This window comes from Sus scrofa, chromosome 13, assembly GCF_054392235.1.
Source record: "Sus scrofa isolate SSC_HxYL_T2T_F1_AM1 chromosome 13, Sscrofa_HxYL_maternal_Yorkshire_Landrace_v2.0, whole genome shotgun sequence".
Classification (NCBI taxonomy): domain Eukaryota; kingdom Metazoa; phylum Chordata; class Mammalia; order Artiodactyla; family Suidae; genus Sus; species Sus scrofa.
Genome location: NC_139395.1, coordinates 200,989,929 through 201,008,739, shown reverse-complemented (window position 1 = coordinate 201,008,739; position 18,811 = coordinate 200,989,929). Strand labels below are relative to the sequence as shown.

The 18,811-nt window shown below is 32.6% G+C and overlaps 1 protein-coding gene across 2 annotated transcripts in view; it reads right to left on the bottom strand.

The window, feature by feature from the left end:
- The window catches only part of NCAM2 (neural cell adhesion molecule 2), a 503,541-nt gene that overhangs the window by 99,463 nt on the left and 385,267 nt on the right, over window positions 1-18,811 (bottom strand). For both annotated transcript variants that reach the window (XM_021070858.2, XM_021070859.2), the window contains exons 10-11: window positions 11,878-12,065; window positions 7,563-7,659 (exon numbers count right to left, since the gene is read on the bottom strand). In XM_021070858.2, the coding sequence (XP_020926517.1) occupies window positions 7,563-7,659; window positions 11,878-12,065 (285 nt within the window). The remainder of the gene's footprint in view (window positions 1-7,562; window positions 7,660-11,877; window positions 12,066-18,811) is intronic.

Here is an 18,811-nt window from a genome sequence, read left to right as displayed (position 1 = left end):
AATGACTTGTATAGGCTTACCCATGACATGGGTGAAAATACAGATGACTGCTTCATGATATTTATGACTTAAATCAATCTTAGAAAGAGAGCAGAAATATTGAATTTGACAGGGTCTCAGCAGGTTAAAATGATGTGCTCAAATGGATAAGACGAGACTTAATAGGGTAAGTATAGAGTACTGAACTGAGGTTAAAAAAATCAATTGTGAAGCATAGCACAGGAGACCTCACTTAATAGCAGTTTGTGTGAAAAAGATCTAGGAAAAAACACTAGAAGGAAAAAAGTGGCAAAATCAAATGAAATTTTGTATTTTTTAATAAAATACAATCTCCAGAATAAACAAGGTCATTATCCTATCATCAGATTTTACTGTGCTTTCATCTATGAAGTCTGGATCTATGATGTTTGGCTATAATGTTAACTTGGTAACTGGTCAACATTTGTTGAGTACACACTATATGCTGGTGTTTTCACTGCATTTCCTCACTTAGTCCTCACAATAGTCTTATCAAGTCAGTTTTGGAAAGGCTCTTGTGGCACACTGAAACCCCCTTCAGGATTGAGGCACCCTCTCTCCAATGCTCAAGCTTAGAGAAGAGTCCTTCCCCTAAAACTGCCCAGAAGGTTACTTGATCAGAAAAGCATGTCAATCAATGAAGCAATGGTGAGATCATCATATTACAGTTTAATACAAAAAGTTTACAGCTAAAAGTTAATTTTTACAGTGATGAAAATTACAAATAAAATCATTTGATGAAATTTTAAAAAGTCAAAGTCAAGAAAAACTCTTAAAAATACACAAATAAGTATACAGAATTGCTTCTTTTTTTTTTTTTTTTTTTTTTTGTCTTTTGTCTTTTTAGGGCTGCACCTGTGGCATATGGAGGTTCCCAGGCTAGGGGTCTAATTGGAGCTACAGCAACACCAAATCTGAGCCACATCTGCGACCTACACCACAGCTCACGGCAATGCCAGATTCTTAACCCACTGAGCAAGGCCAGGGAAGGCAACCTCATGGATACTAGTCGGATTCGTTTCCGCTGCACCAAGACAGGAACTCCAGAATGACTTGTTTCTATTGTCTCTATTGGAAGTAGAAAACTATAAGAAAGGAATGATAATTGTGATTGATTGATTGATTGTCTTTTTAGGGCCATACTGGCAGCATATGGAGGTTCCCAGGCTAGGGGTTGAATCAGAGCAGTAGCTGCTGGCCTATGCCACAGCCACAGCAACATCAGATCTGACCCGCGTCTGTGACCTACACCACACAAGGCAATGCTGGATCCTTAACCCACTGAGCAAGGCCAGGGATCAAACCCACAACTTCATGGTTCCTAGTCAGATTCGTTTCCACTGGGCCAGGATGGGAACTCTCTGATAATTATTAATTATATGGTTGCAAGTTTATTAACTCTTACATGTTCTACATTTTTTATTTGCTCCAAGATAGGTGTTTGAATCGATAAATAAGGTATGTGTCCATTAGAGTTTCCATCATGGCTTAGTGGTTAAGGAACCTGACTAATATCCATGAGGATGTGGGTTCACTTCCTGGCCTTGCTCAGTGAATTAAGGATCTGGTGTTGCCATTAGCCATGGCATGGAATCCGTGTTGCTGTGGCCAGCAGCTACAGCTCTGATTCCACCCCTAGCCTGGGAACCTCCATATGTGCTGGGTGTGACCCTGAAAAGATTAAAAAAAAAAAAAAAGTATGCTTCATGGCTAGAAAGTAAGATCGTTACCAGGAGGTACATTTTCTGAAAAATTCATGTTGAGATGCTTAAAAAAAATGTTCTGTCTTGGTCTCTCTCTAATTTTATTTGTACTTGGCATTTTGATAAAAAAAGTTAATATAACAAAATTAGTTATCAAACACATGTGAAAATATTGTTTCCCATAAAATTATATAAAAAAGTATATATGTTAGTTTTCTGAAGATGGGAACTAGACTAAAGAGGACTAGACCAACCCTTGCCCATGAATATGAATTCAGTTTAACAGAAAGACCTTGCCCTCATTTTTTGTTTCCATATTTTCCTCTGATTTAATCAAAGCACACTAAAATATATTTTATTTAAGAAAAAAAGGTCTAGAAATGAACAATCATAGGTTCCTTGATATTAGTTGTGAAACTGTAAAAATAAAAACGGGCTAAAGATGAGAACTTGACCCATGAAGATCCTATGTAGGAAAGGCTGCCCTAAAAAAAATGCTGTCTTCTGGAGAACTTTGAGCTAGCCAATATTTTATGCCTACACATTATTTAAATCACTATAATAATAGATATAATAACAACAAACTATGTTTTTATATATTACTTCCCAATTTGTGAATGTAACTTTGTTCTATAAAATAGGTATAAATAATATTTTATGCACCTCATTCAACTACTATGAGATTTATGAAGATGAGTACTCATGATTCAATTTAGGTAATCACTCTTTTATCTTCTTACTAGAACTTTATCAAGCTATATTTTCCCAGCAGAGATAATGGCAAAATAAGTGGAAAGCATGGAGGTGGACTATTCAGCTCATGAATATGAGTAGCACCCATATGCCTACTTCTATACCCTGCTGTAATTTCACTATTACTATCTTCATTGCTAAGAACAACGCTATCATCATACTTAAGATATTTAAGAGATGTCTTAATAAATTGCTGTATTTTAGTGTGAAAATTATACCTGCATATTTGAAAACACTAGTGGTGTGTAAATAAATATTTGATATAAAAATGTGCTTTTTAATATTTTAAAACCATTTACAGGATTATATATCAAAGTATGTATGCACGCACACTGAAGATGTGGATGATATTTTTTAAGGTAGTAATTTAAGATCAAAAGTTACATTGCTTTTCTAAAGTGGGTCTGTCATATATATTTGTTTATTGGTCTAGTTGCTTTCTTTTTTATTCTTTTTTCTTTTAACATAAATTTATATTTATAAAAAATTTGCAAGAATAGCACATGGAAATTTTCTTTTTGATCTGAACCATATAGAATAAGTTGACATGCTGCTAGCTTTAGGGTTTATTTACAACACAACATTCTCCTATATAAGATCTATGAAACCATTAAATTGCCATCTAACACAAAGACCACAACCAAATTTTACCCTTATCTCAATAATGCCCTTTATAACAATCAGATGCATGTACAAAATTTATTTGTTATTTGTCTTTACTATCCTTTAGTCTGTAAAGTTTCCTTAATCATTCCTTGCTTTTCATGGTTTGACACTTCGAAGGCTAGTCATTTTGTTGAGGGTACCTCAATTTGGACTTGTCTTATGTTTACTCATACTAGATTCTGATTGTGCATTTTTGGCAAGACTATCACAGTTGTCATTCTGTGATCTTCCCATTGCCTCTTTCTGGTAGTACACAAGTGTAATTTTCTCATTTCTAGTATATTAACTTGGATCATGTTAAGTGTGATCTGCTAGTTTTATCAACTGTAAAGGTACTATTTTTCCTTTTGTAATTAATAATTTGAAAGTAGGTTTTTTAAGACTATTTTGATTTTATTTTTCCTCATCTAACTCCTACATATCTGCTTTAGCAAGCATTGATGTTCCTAAGTTAAATTAATTTATATTATGATATTTGTTAATGTTGGATAATGGATTTTATAACATACATCCTTTAAAACATTTTTCTTTACTTTATGGTACACCATATTGTTCCAGGCTTATCTTGTATTTTACCTATTCCACCCCTCTTGTACTTTATCTGTTCAGTCATTTTCACAAAGAGTCTTGATTGCTCAGTGAAGAGTGGTACTTAGAAAGCAAGACACGAATTCCAAGTGTGTTTTTTGTTATTGGCATTTTTTTTTTTTTTTTTTTTTTTTTTTTTTTGTCTTTTCTAGGGCTGCTTCCCGTGGCATATGGAGGTTCCCAGGCTAGGGGTCTAATCAGAGCTGTAGCTGCTGGCCTATGCCAGAGCCACTGCAATGTGGGATCCGAGCTGTGTCTGCAACCTACATACACCACAGCTCACAGCAACGCCAGATCCTTAACCCACTGAGCAAGGCCAGGGATTGAACCCACAACCTCATGGGTCCTAGTCAGATTCGTTAACGACTGCCCCACTGCGGGAACTCCTGTTATTGGGATATTGAAGCTCCCAAGTCCTCTCAGTGGGTAGAGCTATAGCAGAAAGTGTTTTCTAAATAACATCATGGCAAAAGGAAGCACCTTGTAGAAGTGGTTGAACACACACATACACACACGCACAGAACCTTTGCTTCTTTTCTCTTTATCTATGTACATAAAAACTTAGTGCCCCCAATACCCAATCATGAGCCCAGAATCGTTCTAATGTTTGCCCTTTCCCTATATATAACTCTCTTCTCCAAATGAGAAATAACTGTATTAGCTATATTAGCTGTGCTAACCCTAAAACGTTTGCAGAAATGAATCATCCATCACTGCTTCCACTCCTGTATTTGGAATCCTATTACTCTGACCAGGTTCCAACACTCCACTCTGAGTTGCTGTTTGTATTCTGAAACATAGACATCTTTTTCATTCATCTTGGGCCCCAACATGTCGTGAAGACCCTTTCATTCCATTCATTCTGTTCAGGATCTAACACCCTACGCCAGGCTGCTGTGCCCCATCCTATCCACATACAAACACCTGCCTTGCTCAGATGTAAGACTTAATTATTCAGGAAGAAAAAAAAAATGAAAGAAAGTAGGAGGAAAGAGAGGAAGAAAGGAAATATTTTGAAATCGAAATTAAAAAATAGCTTTTCTTTTTTTCCCAATGTATACATAGCACAAATTTCATGCTAAACTTTTATTAATTTATTACTCTTTGGAAACAAAGTAATATGTTGCAGTGTAAAACACCATAGGTTAAATGATCTTGACCTTTTATTAGGTCAAATAGTCTATGAAATATTGAACTATGGTATTAATATATGTTTTGAAATATTTTAATTTTTATATAACATTTCTTATTCTATTTAAAAATCACATTACACTTTCAGCATTTGAATTCTGTACCAAAGATTGAATTTTATAAGCAATAAATAAAGGAGTCTCATTGAAGGAATCATATTAATAAATATTTATATTTAAATGCATTTTTCCCACCTAAGACACAGTGTCTAATTCTTTTTTTAGATCTTCGTAACAATTTCAGTTGAATGTATGTTTTTCCAGAACAAAGTTTTTGCCTCTATTTGTCACAATATTTTGGAATATGAGGGCAACTGCAGTCTTTGAGAAATATTTCCAATAACATATTAATGCTTATCTTGAATGCATATTTTCTACTTTTTTATTATGGTTGGAAAGAGAGAAACTCACTAATTTCATATCGCCATTAGAAGCATATGTATAAAATATGTTTTAATGAAAAATATTACAAGTAATGTGAAATATGAGGGCACATAGATATTAATTTCCTGTGATATTAACAAGATTTTTTAAAAAATTTTTTTGGGAGAGGGGGCCCACACATGTGGCATATGGAAGTTCCCAGGCTAGGGGGCAAATCAGAGCTGCAGCTGCCAGCCTACGCCACAGCCACAGCAATGAGGGATCTGAGTCACATCTGTGACCTGCACCACAGGTCACAGCAAAACCCAATCCTTAACTCACTGAACAAGGTCAGGGATCAAACCCACATCCTCATGGATACTAGTTGGGTTCGTTTCTGCTGAGCCACAAAGGGAACTACTTAACAGATTATTTAAATCTCATCAGTATAATGTTCTATTTTTCACATTTTTCTAGAACTACAAACTCTTAAAAACTAAAAAAAAAAAAAAAAAAAGCCTATTCATCCAGTTTTACTTTATAGGAAAATGGGTCACTTATTAAAAAGACAATACCTAGTGGCAAATCAGTATTAATATAAATATATCTAAACACATATACTAATTACATGTCTAGTTATTATTTATTACAAGTTCTACCAATTACAAGGACATTTGCCTAATTTCCTAAGGCTTAGGATTAATATGAGTTCTGAATGCTTCTCAATATTACAGTTGATGCTACAATTTATTATGAATGAATTTGATATGACTTAGTACATTTCATTTTCCTAGAATTTAATTTGCTTGTATAATGGTTTATCCATATGCCTGAAGGATAGAGTCTACTTTCAATGATTTTCAGGAGATAAGTTTTCTAATGATTTCCTGGTAGAAAATACATATTGGTTTATTTCCTTCCTTATTTCATCCCTTCTGCATCCTTTCCCTTCTATCTTAAATCCATCTCATCTTAACTTTTTCTTTCTTGTTTAGTTCCCTAAAGCCCTCTCACACACTCCCTCTCTCCCTTTTCCCCAGTGTAGCAAAATAAAACTTGAATTGGAGAATAGCAGGTTTTATAGTTACATAATAATTTGATTCTTATTAGGTTTATAAACTTTTAAATTGTGATCCTTACAACTAATGACTTTATTTTGAGATATATTTACATATAAAAAGAAATGAATTTCATTCATAACAATATAAAATTACAATTACATATTTGAACTCAAAAGTCAAAATATTTTCATGAAAGTGATTTATTCTGTTAAAACATAATATGACAATCATTTTATTTCTTTACCTGGACTTAGAAGGCAAGAAAACACATTTTTGTATCATCTGAGCTATGCAAAGCATTTGAAAAACAGATATTTACAGATTTCTAATCAGTTTTGTAAAACATCATGTCAAATTCTATGATTATATGTGTGTATATATATATTTATATCCATGTGTATATACACCCACATAAATATAAATAAAACATAGCTGGATTTCTAGTTAAAGTGAAATTCATTCTACATATTATTTCTATATTTTAAGCTTTAGAGGAAGAACTAAAATGTTTTTATATGCACATAATTGAACATATTTCAGCAAAAATTATATAACTCTAAATTTTATATTTACCTTAAAAATAGGGTTACCATTCTTTCAAATTTAGAATTTAAAAATATATTAATTTCATTTTCTCTAAAGATTTATTTTTATGTTTTGATAAGATTCTTATTTTACATGAAATATAATTTGATTTCTTAAGGCATATCTTTCCTAATTCTTTCATACATATGTCACATATAAAGTCGGCAGAATCAGAATCAGGATTAAAATTCATCTTTGTTTTGTTTTGTCTTTTTAGGGTTGTACCCGTGGCATATGGAAGTACCCAGGCTAGGAGTCCAGTCGGAGATACAGCCGCCAGGCTACACCACAGCCACAGCATTGTGGGATCCAAGGCACGTGCATGTGCAATCTATACCACAGCTCACAGCACCACCAGATCCTTAACCCACTGAGCGAGGCCAGGGCTCAAACATGCATCCTCATGGATGCTAGTCAGATTCAGTTCTGCTGAGCCATGATGGAAATTCCAAAATTTGTCTTTATTAGTGAATACAGTCTAACTCCTTACTATATGTCAGCTACAACTGTTCCAAAATTTTAAGCATCAGTTCTTTCTTTATAATAATAATCTGTATCAGACTTATTAAATTGTAAAAGCTATTTGCTTCTGGAAATACATTATGAGATCTCAGAAATCACTGTGCTGTACTTACCAGCCAAAGCAAGAATATATTCTTGAAATCTTGTTCCTATACGGTTAGTGGCTGTGCAATTATATCGTCCAAAGTCATTGTCAGATGTGGGTGCAATCTAAAATAATTATAACAAAAAAAGTTTAAAAACTTTAAAACATCCTGAGTTTTAAAATAGCCTCTAGTGTGCTTACTATCTTTACACATAGTTATTCGCAGGTCCTTGCCATAGCTCTTTTTTCTGTATCAAGTGAACATTCATTCCCTCCTTTTAAGATGTAACTTTTGGACTTGTATTACCCATAGGACCAGGTAAAATATGATTTGTCTATCAATTTATTAAGTATATAAATGCCACCATTTTGTTATATCTATAAATAGGAAAAAATCACTAGATATTTATATAGTGAAGTTCATAAATTAGTACACAGTTTGAAAAATATACATTCTGCAATCATTGCAGACTTGACTTTAAAATAGGAATTTTATACAAAAGCATCAATTCTTTGTTTTCTATGTTGTAGCCTAAGCTCAGGCAGATTTAAAGTTCAAGAAAGGCTCGAATTATGTCAGTTTTCTCTTCCTCTTATGATTTTATGGAACATAAAATATTAGCAAAGGACAGGAACCCATTTAAAAGAAAAATCTTTTCAGGAAGATATTTTGCAAGGAAATATTGCCCTTGTGTAGCAATCCCTGTAGAAAGGCATATTATCTTGACATCTAATAACAGTATCTTGCCTCCGTTTCTGTTCAATTCCTGTCATTCTCTTCCATTTTAGGTAGAAAATAGCTGACCTCAATCCTTACACATTTGAAATCCATAATTAAGTTAACCTTCTGGGATTCTATTGCTGAACCATGGGACCAACCCTGTAATTCTAATGTACTGGAATTCTGAAGTACCAATTCAGAAAGGAGATTTGATGGTAGTAATAGATACAATTTTCAATCGCAGTAACTATTATTAAGAGGGAATATGCTTACAACAAGAGTTGCTGTTAATTTCAACTCCATCCCATAAGGGGGAAAACGATTTTGTGATAATGGGAGGCGATTAACTAAAAGTGCAATTTTGAGGTCCATTGAAGATGATAATTCTGAACAAGTACAAAAAAGCTGTGCCATTCATCTTTTAGTCAGCTGTCCATCTAGGAATAGATTTAAGGATTAGCAGCTTAAAAAGCTCTTATATAAGTACTTCCTAAGTGATTAAATATTCATTTTCTTACATGCAGGCTTTAATAAATTAAGCTAATTTAATAAAATAATTTTACTAATAAGAAAGGAATTTGACAAAAAAAAAAAAAAAAGCCTATTCTACAGGCTATGAGAAAGCCACTTGTATATGTCATACAGAAGAATGTGTACTGAATCAATACATTGCAAGACAGGATGGCCATGACGAGAATCCCTACTATTTTACAGCTCCTGAAGATTAATAAAGTACCTCAAATGTACCTATTTTCACTGAAACAATTTTTAAAGGGCTCAATTAGGTTTTGTTTTGTTTTTCTGTCTGTGGGAATTCATCTATCAAAAGAAAATATTTATCGTTCTATCTAAAATAAATAATTCCTTTATCACAATGTACCATTAACAAATACAGAAACTACCACTAGTTGCATAAATGTAAAAAAAACCCCCACAGATCTAGACAACTGGGTGAAATCATTTGCCCTTAAGCATAACTGCAGTAAAGTTCAATAGAGGCCTTATACCCAATCCCAGCACAGTGAAATAACAGATAATTTTTCAAAATACAAAATATATATGCAACACAGATACATGATAGAATTTACTTTTAAAGTATTTAAATGTTTATAATAAGCAAATTATTGTCAATATTTATCCAGGAAGAACTAGAAACATCTACTTATGACACTACTTCTTCATATTTCAATATGCAGCTAAAATAGTTTCAAGTTTACTTAACTTGTTGGGCTTTGATAGAATATAACAGATTAACAAATGTAGTTTTGAACACCGAAATGTAAGTACAATCAATGCTGATAAAGAAGTTTGCAAGTCTTTCTACTAAACTTCCAAAAACCTGATTTCCTCTTTTTATATATTCTAGGGTGATAAAATCATTTATTTAATAGTTAGCTTTCTTGGGGCAAAGAAGAACAATACAAATGATCTAGAGCTGAATATCATTCCAATCAACTTATTATTGAACATAAAATATTGGCAAAGGACAAGAACCCATTTAAAAGAAAAATCTTTCCAATAAGTATTTTGCAAAATACCTTGCAAAATACTTCTTGCATCAAATGTTCCTCCTATATTGAAATGTGTCCTATTTCTTTATAGGCGTGTTCAGGAAGAACAAGCAAACCTCTTGACTTTTAGAAATGCATTTATTGGCAGTAACCCAAAATATTTATAGAATATTTTGTTTTAAAATTCACAAATTAAAAAAATGAATATATATTTGATCCAAGAAAAAGGAAAACAAATTAATTCAAGAAATAAATTATTGACTGATTTGTTATTAATTGTGAACTTGATTTTTTTATAGGTTTTGTTTGTTTGTTTGTTTGTTTGTCTTTTTAGAGAATTGGAGCTGTAGCTTCCAGCCTACATCACAGCCACAGCAATGTGTGATCTGAGCTGCATCTACGACCTACACCACAGCTTATGGCAATGCAGGATCCTTAACCCACTGAGCGAGGCCAGAGATCAGACCCGAGTCCTCATGGATTCTAGTTGGGTTTTTTAACCACTGAGCCACAATGGGAACTCTGATTTTTTTATAGTTTTTATATGTTCTTAAGAATAAGCAATTACATGACTATTATAATAATTCCTAAACAAAATAATTATAATGTACTATCCTAAAGAACTATGTATGTAACTAATTCAAAATTAGTAATGACTATTATTGCTTTTTATTGTTGTTATATTGTTTGTTTTGTCAAGTTGTATTAGTTATACATCTATATTATTTATTCAGGATATAAATTTAATCTTTGAAAGTGGTATACATATACAAAGTTAATGCTCAAGGTCAATGCTTTAACCAATAGATTACCTGGCTAGGTATAAAGCAAACAGAAATTCCTTGGTTTTCACTTTGGGGTGGGGAGGAATGCCATTTAGGTAGGTTAAACGACAGGAGAGCTTTATATGAATAAAGTACTTAAATGTCAATTTATAAAATGTTGCTTGACATTGATTATGGAGAATTATGAGCTATTTCAGAAACTGAAAAGTGGCAAGATGAAGTAAAGCAGAAATTACAGAGTAGTCTGTCATTTAAACAAGAACTTAAATCTACCTGTTACGGACTGAATCATGTTCCCCCACAAAATTCAAATGTTGAGAAGCTAATGTCTAATGTGACTGTATCTGGAGACAGGGTCTTTAAGACGGTGACTAAGGTTAAATGAGATCATAAGACTGGGGCCTGGTGTCCTTATAAGAAAAGTCACCAGAGGTCACTCTTCCTCTGAAGGCACAGAGGAAAGGTCACGTGAATACACAGCGAGAGGTCACCATGTGCAAATCAAGGAGAGAAGTTTCACCAGAAACCAACCCCTCTGACAGCTTTATATTGGACTTCTAGCCTCCATAAGTATGTAAAAAAAAAAAAAAAGGTTCTGGAGTTTGCATTGCAGCTCAGTGGGTTAATGACCCGACTTTGTCTCTGTGAGGATGCACGTTCGATCCCTGGCTCCGCTCAGTAGGTTAAGGATCCAACAGTGCTGCAAGCTGTGGTGTAGGTCATAGATGCAAATCAGACCTGGTGTTGCTGAGGCTATGGTGTAGGCGAGCAGCTGCAGCTCCAATTCAACCCCTAGCTCTGGAGCTTCAATATGCCACAGGCCATAAAAAGAAAAAAAAAATGATTTCTCATTTTTAAGCCACCTTGTCTTCAGTATTTTGTTATGGAAGACCTAGTACGCTAATATACTACCCCAAACTGAAAGTTATGTTTAACCTCAATTTTCCACTATGGTTAAATACTTAAAATTTAGATTAAATGTGGATAAAAGTTTTTGTTAAGTTGATCTCCCTGTCAATTTGCTAATAGACAGTTCTTCTAATACAGATACCATTTTTTTAAAATTGAAATAGATTTAGACAAATTGGCATAATTACGAGTTAGACATCCAAAAATTTGGGGAAAGTGATAGCTAAATAGTTCTATCAACCAAATGTTTTACTAAGAACAATTACTGGGTAGAAGAGTTAATATAGCACCAATGAGAATACCTTTAAGTTAATTCAAATGTTATCCCAAAGCATGCATTTCTAAAATTTATGCATATTGAATCAGCAGAGCAAATGTAGCGTAATGCAATTTGTTGATATGCACATGCAGACTTACCTCTAATATCATTTTTCTCCCTGCACTATATGTCTTTAAATTAGTGGTGTTTTTAGCTGGCAAGACTAATTTCTCTCTTCTCCAATGTACTGATGCTGGTGGATTAGATTTCACATCACAGCTTATATTGATTGGATTTCCTTCCCAAGAGTAATAAATTGTTTGGTTTGATACGAACTTGGGAGCGTCTGTAAAGCAATATAATATAACATTACAGACCTTTCCTTTAAAACAGTCATTTAATTAGTACAAATAATAGTAATTGTTATTGATTACAATAGGAAGCCACAATTCTAATTTCATAGATTTAATGTGTAATATCAAAACTCAATGAAATATACATATACATATATTAAAATTTTTCCAAATAGTAAAATATGAAATATTAACCCTCAGAGTTGTTTGCTTTTAATAATCTGAAAAAAATTTCCATCTAGTAAATTAATGGCTCTCTACATAGGTGAAGTATATTTCTGAAACAGCCACATTACAAAGTGAGAGTTTAGGATAAAACAATAAAATCAGTGGTCTTGGGTCATTTTTTAATCTTGTCTTAGTCCTATAATTTCTTCTATAAGATATTTTAAAGCAAGTATAAAATGTAACTTGAAATGGCAATATCATTTCACAAGTAAACAACACATTTTCCTGAAATATCATTTCCTGTTTTTAATAACCATGTATATTTTAATTTAATCAACAATAATTAATTTAAACATTAATCAGTTCCTATAATACCATGTCAATATTCAGGCCCCAACACCAGATCTCTATAATAATAGGTAAGAGAAAATAGAAAAAACACATTACATTGTTCCACTGAAAATACCTAATTGCGAAGACACGACATGGTCCTTAGTCTTGTTCCATTCTACAGCTATGATGTAGCCCAAATGCCAATCAGCCGTAACTTCTCTGAGTCTCATTATCTTGACTGTATAATTAAGAGGGTTCATTTTACAAACTTTCACATAAAAACACAATACTAAATTAAGTGGTAGCTAAGATGTTGCTGGTATTTTTAGTGGTTATTGTTTGATACTAATAACTATTTAGAACTTAAGGTACCTCATAAATTATCAGCTTCAAATTGTTTAAATGTTTGTTTTGCTTAAAAATGACTTCCTCCCAATTTTGTTATATTTATAGAATATGTAATACAAAAGTCATAATCTCTAGTATAAATGCATAAAAAATTAAATATTCTTGTCCTATGTGTTTTACACTATGTTTTGAGTGTCTATTTCATGTAAGTATGAAGTGTTTATTGAATGCTTTCTGTATGACACTATGCTTATACACTATATTCCATTTAATCTTCCTCATGAGGAAGGTTTTACTCCATTAAAAACATGTGGAACCAGGAGTAAGAGCTATCAAGCTTATTCTTGTACCAAGTTGCAGGTCTGGGATGTGACTCTGGGGCAATTTTAAACAGGGTGCACTGAATTTCTATTTAACCCAGGAACAAAATGGTAATATTCAGTACTAGCAACATTTTGGTGACACAGACTTTTATCATAGATTATTGAGGGGAATATAACTGGAACAATTCCCCAGGAACATAAAGCCTTAAATAAAACTTTATAATTTCGATTCTGCAATCCAGTCTTAGATATCTCTCTGGAGAAAATAAGTGGACATATTATCAAATGATAATTTAAAGGACTTCTAGGGCATTGTTATTTTAACTACAAAGTAAGGCCCTACAAAAGAGGATTGACTAAATAGTGGCACATATTGGCACTAAGGGATGCTAAATATCACAGACATATCTGGCTATGGTTTTCCCTCAGTTTGTGGTGTGCCTGCCCATGCTTCCACCTGGCTGCCTTCAAACCTCCACACCAATGTAATATAGCCTTTCCACAAACTTCAATTGCAGGTGAGCCTCCCTACTTTGCTTTCCCACAGAGTCTGTGCTCTCTCTCAGCATGATCATAGAAATTGAAATGATCCATATGACTGCTTCTCCACAAAATGATCCGAATCTTTTGGGTTTAATGAATAGAAAAGATATGGTGAAATATAAGTCAGCCATAAAAAGGAATGAAATCTTGCCATTTGCAACAACATAATGCCTTGAGGGTATTATGCTTCGTGAAATAAGATAGAGAAAGAAAACTATCATACGCTTTCACTTACAAGTGAAATCTAAAAAACAAGCAAACATAACAAAACAGAAACAGACTCCTGGACACAGAGAACAAACTGCTAGCTGCCACAGGGGGAGTTAGGGGATGGGCAAAATAAGAGAAGGGGATTAAGAGGTACCAACTTCCAGTTATAAAATGAGTAAGTCTCAAGGATACAATGTATGGATGGCCTGAGATATATATCAGTAATATAGTGATAACTTTGTATGGTTGACGACTAACTAGACTTATCCTGGTGATCACTTCATAATGTAGAAAAACATCAAATCATGATGTTGTACACCTGAAATTAATATAATACTAAAAGTCAAATGATACTTCAATTAAATAAAAGAAGATTTGGTTACAATACATATTTGATGGATTACTACAATGTAAAATGCTTACTTGGTTCTCAAAAATTGTAAATCAAATTTAGTGGACATAATACTATCGATTTTTAAGTCAATGGTTCAGTTAAATTGAACTGAAGATAATTTCAAGGAGAAAAAAATAACAAACTTTTCCAAGGCCTGGGAAGACCATGTGAAAAATCTAAGAACATATAATTAATTAGGGGTACAACTGTAAGAAAAGCCAAATTTTTCAATATTCAGATTCAAAAGCTAAGCTATACATAAATCCATCTCTAACTCTAGTTCTAGCTGTAAAATATTTTATTACTGTTTAATATATATTAAATATAATCTCTTTAGCATTATACTATTCTAGGGAGAGATTTATGAATATTGTATTTCCATGTAAATAGAGCATGATATGAATATCACATATTAATGTAACTATTAATACCTGACTCATAGTCTATTCTGACCACAATATGGCACCTGTGTGTATGTGTATTATATTATTATAATTTAACCATAAACTTAGGGCATGATTTGGCTTTTCTATAAAAGCAAGCAATTGCCACTAATTGCTTGCCTGATGATCTCAGTGGGAATTTAATTTGGAATTACGGATGCTGAATGCAAATGTGCCACAGGCAATACGTGTTATACTGAAGGACACATTAAAAAAATATATTTGTGATGTGAGGCACAAAAATATCAACTCCCATCTACAACAACACATAAACTAAAATCCTGTACATTCTATACTTTGTAAATATAAAAACAGTGGCAAGGCAGCAATATTCACTGGCACAAGATTGTTATGCTAAATGAAATCAAACGATTTGTATTGGGCTGCAGTTTGAAAAAGGATGCCACTCTGGCAGAGACAACATGTGAAGGCTTCAGGCTAAGAAAAAGGTAGCTGTATCTCATGGTCATAAACCCAAAACTGTAATTTCCAGAAAGTTACCTCTGTTCAGAAAAGTAGGGCCTTCACATCATGAAAGTTTTCAAATGTTGTAGCGAGAAAGTGAATTTTGGCAGTTAAAAAAAAGAGGTGAGAAGAGGGATATGCCATAAGTAGAACTTTGGAAAGGCCAGAATTGATGACATGTGTTAAATGATAGGAAGACAGGCATGGACAAATTTATTTAATTAATAAAGTAAATGTGTAATGCAGATTAGAATGATTTTGTTGAAAAAAAAAAAAAGAGTGCATATTTGTATACTTATTTTCAGATGATGCCAAAGAAAAAAATCTATTTTGGGGAACTCCAATCATTTTTCCCACTATGGATTTTTATGGCTAGAACCATGTTTCAGTAACCTACGCTTGAATAAACAGTGCTTAGATAAAACTGAGGAAAATTAATTTTACATATGCAAAAAATAAACTAAAATCGGGGTGAGGAAAAGAACAAGAACAAGAAGGTAATAAAATATATTTGACTTTTTTTTTTTTTTTTTTTTTTTGCGCATATGGAAATTCCCAGGCTAGGGATCGAATCAGAGTTACAGCTGCCAACCTATGTATGCCACAGCAATACTGGATCTCTGACACACTGAGTGAGGCCAGGGATCAAACCTGCATCCTCGTGGTACTAGTCAGATTCATTTCCACTGTGCCACAACGGGAACTCCCAAAATATATTTGACTTTGTACAGAATTTATATTTTTACACAATTTCTGGATTTCATCCTGTGTTCTCTCTTCTGGGTATTGGGGGTTGAACACTGAATATGAAAGACAAGATCCCCCCACCAACTTGGAGTTTTTGCTCTATTATGCATGTTCTCTCAAGATTATTTATTTTATAATTGAAGATAACTTGAGACAACTCATAGATATGTTTATATCAATATCAGCAATGAGACTAAAAAGCTGAAGTAGTAAACCATAAGTTCAAGATTTTCAACAGAGAGATAACATAAATATCCTGTTTCTATATCAAGAAGTCAAAGACAATTTCTTGGATTACAGTTTGGGAACTTTAATGTACCACCTATTGTAAATTAATAAGAAATATAAAGTAGCATATAAAATTGGTTTGGGAGTTCCCATTGTGGCTCAGATGTAACAGACCCAACTAGTATCCATGAGGACACAGGTTCAATCCCTGGCCTCCCTCAGTGGGTTAATGATCCCCTGTTGCTGTGGCTGTGGTAATAAGCTGGCAGCTGCAGCTCGATCATACCCCTAGCCTGGGAACTTCCATACATAGCAGGTGAAGCCCTAAAAAGAAAAAAAGAAAAAATTGATTTGGTTACTGCTTATAGTATTTGTATTTCAAAGACAGTTTTAAAATAGTGCTGTCTAGCCATTTTGTGATTAAGAAATTACGAATATGCTAACTTATAGTACTTTTGCTCTTGATCATGATAAAGAATAAATATCATGCCCAAATGAGCATATTTACTAATATCTTAAAATAAAATTGCTTTTTAAAACACTTTGTAATTATATTTTTATTTAAAATGCATTTACTATGTAATTTTTATATCAGGAAAATTCACTAGAATTTCCCAAGTAAAGCTTAATACTCAACTTTCTATTACAATACTGATAAATTAATTAGGTTGCTATCTGACTCCAAATCACTGTTGAAACATTAAGATATGAAAGTATATTATATTGCTTGAATCATTGTTTAACATGTGCTGCATAATCGACAGTTTTAGTAAGATGTCTTCATATTTGAACCTGAAAATTAGAGTTTATAGATATTTTATTAAATTATATTTCACTTGTATTTTTCTTGGGTATATGCTACCTCTAATAAAAATACTCTAAAATATAATCAGGACTAAGGATTTTGCTAAGAAAAATACCATACATAGGATATAGCGAAAATTATTAAACATAACTGCAAAATTATCTTCCATTTTCTAAAAATAGAAAACATAAATATTTGTATCGTTCTCATTCTGTACCTTTCTCAACTGCAAAATTCTAATTTTTATGCTTTCACATATATATGAATTCATTCTATAGTTAACACATACATGCATAATTTCAGGGGAGTTTCAAGTTATCTGTTCTGTTTGAACAATATTAATACTTTAGAATTAAATTGTAAGCACCTTAATTTTTACTTTTTTTTTAAATTTTAAGTCACTTCACATGAAGTAATATCTTTGGGAGTTAAAAAATTATATATATATATATATTTTTCTTATGGTCTCAAGAGAGCAAAATTCATTTTCAAATCTTCAATATAATGGTATCAGATATTGTACTTGATCCCCCGAACAATGGCCTTATTTTTATTTGAAGATCTAAGTTGGATCCATGTTACCATGAAAAGAGGGATAGAATTCTGTTTTTTCTACACACCCTAGTCCTACAATAACTTGCTTAAAAACTAAGTATACTCTATGAAATATTGGGAATAATTAACAGTTCATTTATATTTTTGGTTGCATTTGGTTTGATATTTTAACTGTTTATATGTTTTTTCATTTACTTTATCATCCATTTCAAAGATGCCTTACTAAACAAAATATTAAAATTTTCTAAACATTCATAGTTGAATGGGTTACATTTCTCTAAAATAATATCAAAGTTTATGTCTACTGACACTAAACCATTAGCAAATGCTAGATATAATTGTTTAAATATAAAAGTTTTGCCACCCTGGCTATTCCTAAACATCCTATTTTGAGTTTGTAGGGGAAAAGAATCAAATTTTACAATAAGAATGTGAACACTCACACGCACAATAGTGGATGAACTACACTGGAAAACAGAAATTTGCAGTTGCTCTTTGTAAGTATATAATGTATTATAAATAGCTTCAGGAACAAATTTTTAGAAGATAGAGGTTATATTTACCTCATATAAAGAGGCAATGATTCATATAAAAGGTGACATTTGTTTTTGGCTAGAATTATATAACTCTTATGTAATGGTAGTTGTTTCATGTTTTTAAAAGCCTCTGGTTAGTAGTTTACTATATACACACATATATGTACTCAGGTGAATATATATATATATTTATACATATATATGTATGCGTGTATATTGAATATATATTGACTAATATATAATGAAAATGAAGAATAATCCCTCTTTAATAAATATCCTTTTAACAAATTAGCATCTTTAAAATCATAGTATCCACAAAATAAAATAATACAAGAGGTCCTAGGTGGTGCAAATACTGAAAAGTAGACTATCTTAAGGCTCTCATAATTCTATTTAATGGTTATATGATTAATAAAAATGTATATGTATGTGTGTGTGTATATATATAACTACATAGACCATAAGAAGAGATTTTATAAAACTGGATGCAAAGTGAATACAGACTTTAAAAATCAAGGAACTATGGGAGTTCCCTTTGTGGCTCCTGGTAACAAACCCGACTAGTTTCCATGAGGATGCGGGTTCAATCCCTGGCCTTGCTCAGTGGGTTAAGGAGCTGGCATTGCAGTGAACTGTGGTGT